The 8,069-nt window shown below is 34.8% G+C and overlaps 2 protein-coding genes across 2 annotated transcripts; one reads left to right on the forward strand and one right to left on the reverse strand.

The window, feature by feature from the left end:
• The first annotated feature begins 546 nt into the window (after positions 1-546).
• Positions 547-798, forward strand: LOC139859429 (probable calcium-binding protein CML28). Its single transcript, XM_071848222.1, has one exon. It carries the CDS (start codon positions 547-549, stop codon positions 796-798), a length of 252 nt encoding a protein of 83 aa, XP_071704323.1.
• Positions 799-2,751: 1,953 nt separating this feature from the next.
• Positions 2,752-5,871, reverse strand: LOC139858804 (probable serine/threonine-protein kinase PBL7). Its single transcript, XM_071847643.1, has 6 exons — positions 5,310-5,871; positions 4,563-4,820; positions 4,338-4,471; positions 3,995-4,033; positions 3,442-3,521; positions 2,752-3,350 (listed from the first exon to the last, which is right to left on the reverse strand). Exons 1-6 carry the CDS (start codon positions 5,869-5,871, stop codon positions 2,849-2,851), a joined length of 1,575 nt encoding a protein of 524 aa, XP_071703744.1. The 3' UTR covers positions 2,752-2,848.
• Positions 5,872-8,069: the final 2,198 nt, after the last annotated feature.

An 8,069-nucleotide genomic window follows, 5' to 3' on the forward strand; every position in this document is an offset into this window, starting at 1 on the left:
ACGATAAGAGCGAGCTCTTTCAATTTCAATCATTGTCATTTGTTCGTTCCACCGGATCTTTACGATCTTTTTATATATATATTAACAATTTTGCCGGAAAAAAAAAAACCAGGCTATCCTATGTTGGGTGGGTTTAGTTTTTTAGTAAATAGTGTTTTCTATCATATTGGTAGACCGTTTGTTTAAGTTACTTTTGTTTTACAGCTTATTCTTTTCTTTTGTATTGATTGTACTTCTTAACCTTTGAATTACTTATGATTTTATACTCGGTAACGTATTTTTGTAAAAAAGATTAAAAAATTAATTAGACCCAACAAAAATGACGAATGGTAATATATAGAGCCGTAATTACAGCCACCTATTGAAAATATTCCAATTTCTATAACCACAAAAACATATGGTAATTCGTATTCTACGGGCAATCACAAAGCTTTTTTGGTCTACAACCATCTTATAAACATTTCATTCAAGCAAAATTTTTACAAAATAAATAAGAAACATAGAAGCGAAATTGACATCATTTATTGATATCATTAGAGATTAACAATGGCTGAAGATGGCAAAGAAGAATGTGACCGGATCTTCAACAAGTTTGATATTAATGGAGACGGTAAAATCTCATCAACGGAACTTGGTGACGCGTTGAAGGAGCTTGGTTCGGTGTCAGAAGAAGAGGTCAAAACTATGATGGATGAACTTGATACCGATCGAGATGGCTTCATTTCTTACGATGAATTTACCGCGTTTTATAATGCTAACAGAGGTCTAATGAAGGATGTTGGCAAGATCTTCCTCTAAGTATAAAACGTTTTTTGCTATATGTAGATATTTGATGATTTTTGCAATGCCTCTCATAATTGATAACTATTGGGTTGTTTCATGTTTGTTTGTTGGTTTTAGTTTCAAAGTGTACTACTGTATATTTTATAGCAGAGATGAATGAATGTTCAAAGAATATATTTATGTAAAAAAGAATATATTTATGTAAAAAAGACACTTAGATCTATTAGTACAACATAAAAAATGATAAAATAAAAGCTAGGCTGTCAAGTTGGAAAATGCGAACGTTGTCATTTGGTGGAAGACTAGTCCTAATTAAATCGATCCTCTCGAGTCTACCATTGTACTACTTCTCACTTTTCCGTGCCCCGCCATGTGTGCTAAAGTTACTTGAGAGTGTGAGGCGTGTGTTTTTTTGGGGCGGGTCTGATTCGGATTCTAAAATTTCATGGGTCAAATGGGACAATGTTCTATCTTCTTATGAACATGGGGGGTTAAATATTGGTCTTTTAAAATACAAAAACTTAGCCTTATTAGGGAAATGGTGGTGGCGGTTCAAAACCGAAACCGATTCCCTGTGGGTTAAGATCATTAAAAGCATCTATGGGTCGGGTGGTGGCTTGGATTTAGGGTACGAAGCAATTCGTACCTTAAAACCAAGCATATGGCGTTCTATTATTTTAGCAGGTCATGATATTCAGGGGCTTGGAGTTCCATTCGTCAACTCGTTTGTGAAAAAAATAAGTGCAGAATCATCTACTTCTTTCTGGAATGAAGACTGGCTTTGTGGAGACAAATTGAAGCATGCCTTTCCTCGTTTATTCCGGCTTGAAAACAATAAAGATGTTGCTGTCAAAGACCGGGTGGAGTGTGTTGGTGACGTGGTATCGTTCAAGTGGTGCTGGGTAAGAGATTCTTTCGGCAGAACTGAGGGCGAGCTGAACAACTTGTGCAATCTGATTTCGTCATACTGTTTTTCGATTGGAGGCGAATCTGTGACATGGTGCTTGTCCAACGATGGTAAATTCTCGATCAAGGAACTTTGCAACATCATTGAAGGTCAAGTTTTGTCGGGTATGTCTAACTTTTCAGAAACTTTGCGTAATAATTTGATCCCAAAAAAGCTTGAGATTTTTGTGTGGAGGGCAACTCAAAGACGTCTTCCAACTTTGATTGAATTAGACAAGAGGGGTATTGATTTAAATAGTATTAGGTGCCCTTTATGTGATGATTGTCTTGAATCCGTGGAACATTCGTTGATATTTTGCAAACATGCCTATGATCTATGGTGTCAAGTGTTTTCTTGGTGGGGGCTCGGTAATGTTTCTAATCTAAACTTGAGCGAGATCCTTCGAGGGAACGGGTTGGTTTCGAGTACTAATCTGGGTAGGAAGATCTGGCAGGCGGTTGAATGGGTATGTGCGTACTTAATTTGGAAGAATAGGAATAATAAGTTTTTTCGTGGAAAGTTTTGGAACACGTCGGTTGCTCTTATCGAAGTGCAAATTATGTCCTTCGAGTGGATATCGCATCGTCTAAAAAAGAAGAGACTCGATTGGCTAACGTGGCTAAACGACCCGAATGTGTATTTGAATCTTTTGTAATTGTATTTTAGGATGTAAATAGTGTGTTTGTGGTTTGCTTGCTTTGCAACCACCTGTGTTTGTGTTGGCCCTGTTTTTTGGGTTCTTGTGGTTGTATATGTTTCCTCTATTGTTATAATATGCCTTGCGTTTCAAAAAAAAAACAACATAAAAAATGAAATATATACTTCCATTATAAAGCACAACAATTCAAATAAACTTTTTTTTATTTTGTCAAGCAGGATAACAAAGAAAACCCCTACCATAATAAGCCTATCAAATAAAGGCATTAGTGCATGACCATGATGATGATGACGATAATCTCACATTGCAAACATGTAAATTAGCTTTTTTACCTTACCCTACTGATTCAACTACAAGACCTGTATACAAACTACTCATTAATCAGTCTTTTTTGAATCTTCAGTCTCTATATTCAAACAAATTTGTAACTTCAAAATCCATTTATTCACGCTAAGATTCGGTCACCTACAGTATAGATAATCTTGATCATCATCAAATTCGGTAACCCCTAACATTGCCAAAGCTAAATGAGACTTCATTTCATTCTTTGTTTGTCGAATCTGAGGGTAACTGTCACTAACAGAATTGCTTGAACATAAAGCAACACCAGTCTTTATTCTAATCGTTTGATTACCTTCGACTCCATTCAAAATCGAGATGACGGTATCAATATTTGGTCTTTTCGATTCTTCATTGTTTATACATGCGTCTGCAGCTTGTATCATCCGAAATATCTGTTCTAGGTTTCTTTGAGTGAATTTAATGCGAGGATCGAGTAGTTTTTCAATTGATCCTTGTTGTAATAAAGGCTTTGCCCACAAAACCAAGTTTTCTTCTCCGGTTCCTTGTCTTGATTCAATCGGTTTTTGTCCTGTTATCAACTCTAAAAGGACCACCCCAAATGCGTAAACGTCTGTTTTATCGGATACTTTTCCATGTTGGAAATATTCAGGAGCCAAATACCTGTAAAAACAAACCATTATAAGTCATCACAATCGACCTAAAACATACGCGCCAACAAAATCTTGATTAAAAAAAATAAATTTCCAATTACCCGAATGTCCCTTTCACAGTTTTGCACAAAAAGGGAACCGAAGGAGCAGATGTCCATGTAGCTAATCCAAAATCACATAGCTGCAACCATCAAGTAAACTATAAATTTAAATCTTGACAAAACGTACAAGCCATGCTATAGAAGGAAAACGGGTCGGGTCAGGACCCGAACGAGTTTGGATCAAAACGGGTCATGGGTCGAACGGGTCAGATTTTTTGGATAAACGGGTAGATGGGTCAAACGGGTCAGGCGTAAATAGGTTAGGTCGGGTTGGTAGGTCGAGACGCGTTTCTCAAAGTTTCTTGAACTCGTAAAACCTCTGGATAATAATATTTTTAAAATCTCGTAAGACCCGTTAAAACCCATTAAAGACCCATTGGACCTTATATATATGTTATGCTTCATACGGGTCTAAATTGAACCCGTCTGTAACTTTCTATGGACCCAATTGGTTAAACACCTAATCCAATGGACCCATTTTTCAAGCTATAGGTCTAGATACATACTATACACTGTGTATACTATAAAAAGTTATATAGTATTTATTTATCACCTTAGGTGACTTTCTTGAAGACAGAAGGATATTAGAAGGCTTAGGTGGTGTTTGTTTTCCTGTCTGCAGACCTTATTATGTCTTATGTCTGCGCGCCCGCAGACGTTTTTACTGCAGACAGTTTGTTTTTCTGAAGACATAAGATAAAATTATGTCTTATTATGTCTGCAGCCTCGCAGACTTAGAAATGTGCTTCTAAGTGCTGCAGACAGAATTAAGTTATGTTGCAGACCTAAAAACAAACAGTCTTCATTATTCAGCATACAGACCTTCAGACCATATCTTCTTTACAGACATGGTCCGCAGATCTTCAGACAAAAACATCTTAAAAAACAAACAGCACCTTAATATCTCTATGAACAACGCATCGTTCTGTCCCATTATGCAAGTATCTCACAGCCTCACCAATTCCTTTAGCAACTTTATACCTTACTGACCATGAAAGTTTTGATCCACCATTTTTACCATTTCTTGTTTCTACATAATGGGTATTTTCTTAAAGTCAATAAAGTTTCAAACTTTAACATTCAAGATCAAAAATGAAAACAATAGGTCATAGAAATAGTACCATGTAAATATCGTTCTAAGCTTCCACCTGAAACATACTTGTAAACTAAGAACAAACCACCTTCTTGATCGATACAAAAGCCGACAAGTGGAACGATGAAATGGCTATGAAGAGAACTTGTTATCATTAATTCTCTAACAAATGCTTTTGGTGCCTCTTTATCTTCTTTGTCCAATTTCTTGATTGCTACTGTTGTTTTCAACATCCCAACTCTTCCCTTGAACACATAACTCAATGCACCTCTCCCCAAAACCCTCCCTACCCAATTCAAACAATCAGAACCAAATTCAGATATATACACTACATATATATAATATTGTAGTCATATAATAGATTTTCTAACAACGGACTTTCGTTAAGGTGCAAAAAAGACAATATTTTTTATAACCGTCAAACAAGAGTCAAATATTCACCATTTTGTACTACACATTAATACATCTTAATGACAGCTCTAAGGGCTATCTATTGTTAGGAAAAAAAATTCTACTTCGTATACATATAAGTATATCCAATATATGTTTATATACACCTTAAAACACAAAAAGATTTTTTAGTTTAATACTCCGTAGTAGATTATGTAATCCTATACTAGAATGTTAACCTAGTGAATCTTTCGGAAGCATATTGATACATCAACTTCCAATAGTTATTGTTCTGGAAGGTCATAGCGGTTACAAATTGCAAGTCAAAATCAGGTTAAAAGTCAACGATGTAACAAAAAACCAAAATTACAAATAAATTAAGTACCTTTTGCAAAATTGCGAGTGGCAGAAATGATTTCACCATAGCTGAACCGAATTAAGTTATGTGCAACAGGAGAAATACTTCTTTCCAAGGACTCAATTCTTCCCCATTTAAGCTCTTGAGATCTTGGTTCAATCAGCCCATTATCCAAATTCACCATCAAAACAGTAGCAGATGAAGAATTAACACTCATAGATTCAAGCTCAACTTGTGAACATAAACTGAATCTAAAAGATGAGTGAACAGAGTGTGGTTCTGCATTTCCAAAATTAGTAACACACCCACCAGACTCTGCAAGAAGCCATGCCTTATTATTCTCCAAATTATTCACCATTTTCCTTTTCATTTCATCTTTTTTCTTGCTAATTGTTGGAACGAAACAAGCAAAACCAAAATCCCAAATCATTTTATGAATAAAGTTTTTAAATTTCATATCAGTTTCATCATTGTAGTGATAAATTTCATCATCGTCATCATCAAAACTTGATGTTGTAGAAGTAATTTTAGTTAAAGATGAAGAATTTGGATATGGGTTTTGTGTGGAATTGTTTTGATAGACACCCATTTTGTTAAATAAATAAATCTTGATGATAATGATATCCACACTAAGTACTGAAATCAAGAAACTAAAAAGGAAGAAAAAGATGGGGGAAAGATATGAACTTGATTACTTGAAGATGGAGAGAAAGAATATATATTTATTTCATGGAATAATAATAAAATTAAATTGATTAATATTAATGTAGGTGGTCAGTACAAAAATTAAAATTAATATTAATGTAGGTGGTCTGTACAAAAATTAAATTAAGTGATTTGGTTGGGAGAAAGGGTGTGTATGTGTATATGATGGTCCCCTGAGATAGGTAAAAGAAAGGGAGAGAGATGGAAAAGAAAGAATAAGAACCACGAAGGTTTTGATGAGAGATTATTTATATTAATGGTTAGTAAAGCTAGGTGCGTGAGATGGGCGTGAATTGTTTTTTGATGATTAGAACGAGTGAGTTGTTTTTATGAAATAGTGGTGGTGTGAGTTTGTGGTGTAGGTTAGTGAAATTCTGATGTGATATTTTATTTTTTTTATTTTTATGTTGTAATCAAAAACTAAAAATAAATAAAACAAAAAATTAATACGCTTCAAATAAAAAAAAATACATAATTATAAATCCTAAAATGAAAAAATACATTAATTTAAATCCTAAAATGAAAAAATACATTAATTTAAATCCTAAAAAAATAAAGCGATACATAATTTAAATCCTAACAAACTAATCCTCATCGGGCTGCCGGATGGTTCCGTCAATGTTCAAGTCCTCTTTTAACTGACGACGAACGTACATTTTAAGATTGTGAAGACATATCACATCTTCCGGATCCTCCATTTGAGAAGATGATTTATCCAACACATCCATACTTGCTAGAGCGCTTTGCAAAGTCACATATTTTTTGAAGCCATTAATCGCACTATTCTTATTCGAGGCCACAAAAAATTCTTCCACCTTTGACTTTGAAGAATTTGAACTCTTACCACGAGATGACCCACCTGCGTTCGAAGAAACCGATTTTTTTGGGCTTTCTTCGCTCTATCACGTCCCATTGGACGTTGCATCGGTATTTCCCTAAACTACTTCGCCTCGTCAAAGTCTTGCGAGAGTCGTACCGGGTCTCCTTGACTTTCCCCCACAACGTCGTCAATATTCACAAAGTTTTCTTGAGCTTTACCAACTGGATCTTTAAGTACCCTCCACTTTGGATGATCTCTCAAGAAAAAAAAACGCTTCCTTGTACAAAAACGCTTTCTCATATTGACTCATATATGAGTCCTCCGCACTCTTGTAACTGTCAACATCATTACAACCACTACGCCAATGCTTGGCTATATCCACAAAGATCGGCAAAAACTCCGTACATGCTTTGTTGACATCTCGCCATTTAGAAGATAACGAATCTTCACTGCGTACCCATCCTTCATTGTTTACATTAAACTTATCCATTACCCCGCCCCAAAAACTTCCGTGTCTTTGAGATTTTCCAACAATCGAATTCTCCGATTGATCACAAAAACATTTACACAACCACAAAACCTCTTGCGCAACCCACAATTTTTGTACTCTTTTTGACGACGTACCTACATCCACCGCTTTTTCTATATATTCACATAATAATAATTCATTAAATAATAATAATAATAAACGTATATATATTTAGATTATAAACCTACTATATATATATATATATATACATATATATATATATATATATATATATATATATATATATATATATATATAACAATAATAATAATAATAATAATAATACTCCGTAACAGTAAGTTAAATAATAATAATAATAATAATAATAATAATAATAATAAACCTTTTTCTTTTTTTCGGTGTCTACGCGTTGGCCGTGTTTGTGATTGACTTTCTTGTACTTGACTATCTCGCGATTCTTCATCTCGCAATCGTAGTTGTGGTTGACTTGGTTGCGTTGGTTGCATTTGTTGTGGTGGTTGCAATGGTTGAATTGGCATTCGATACATTTGTTTTTGTTGAAACATTTGTTGTTGTTGATAAAACAAAATAGCTTGTTGTTGTTCAAAACTTAACGGAGGTTGATTGAACCCGAATAAGTTTCTACTTATATTGGTAAATTGTTGAGGTCTAGGTGTTTGGAGTGGTGGGGATGATAATCCGGGAGTATTCGGCCGACCGAACACCATAATATTTGATAACGAACCGGTTTGGTTAAGTGGTGTTTGAGGAT

Source organism: Rutidosis leptorrhynchoides, chromosome 7 (genome assembly GCF_046630445.1).
Source record: "Rutidosis leptorrhynchoides isolate AG116_Rl617_1_P2 chromosome 7, CSIRO_AGI_Rlap_v1, whole genome shotgun sequence".
In the NCBI taxonomy this organism is placed as follows: Eukaryota; Viridiplantae; Streptophyta; class Magnoliopsida; order Asterales; family Asteraceae; genus Rutidosis; species Rutidosis leptorrhynchoides.

What these genes read in the sequence shown, in the direction of transcription:
- LOC139859429 (XM_071848222.1), top strand. Translation starts at nt 547, where the DNA reads ATGGCTGAAGATGGCAAAGAAGAATGTGACCGGATCTTCAACAAGTTT.
- LOC139858804 (XM_071847643.1), bottom strand. Translation starts at nt 5,871, where the DNA reads ATGGGTGTCTATCAAAACAATTCCACACAAAACCCATATCCAAATTCT. An exon ending in CACTCGCAATTTTGCAAAAG is followed by an intron (nt 4,821 to 5,309) that starts GTACTTAATTTA and finishes TGAATTGGGTAG; the next exon opens with GGAGGGTTTTGGGGAGAGGT. An exon ending in CTTAGAACGATATTTACATG is followed by an intron (nt 4,472 to 4,562) that starts GTACTATTTCTA and finishes CCCATTATGTAG; the next exon opens with AAACAAGAAATGGTAAAAAT.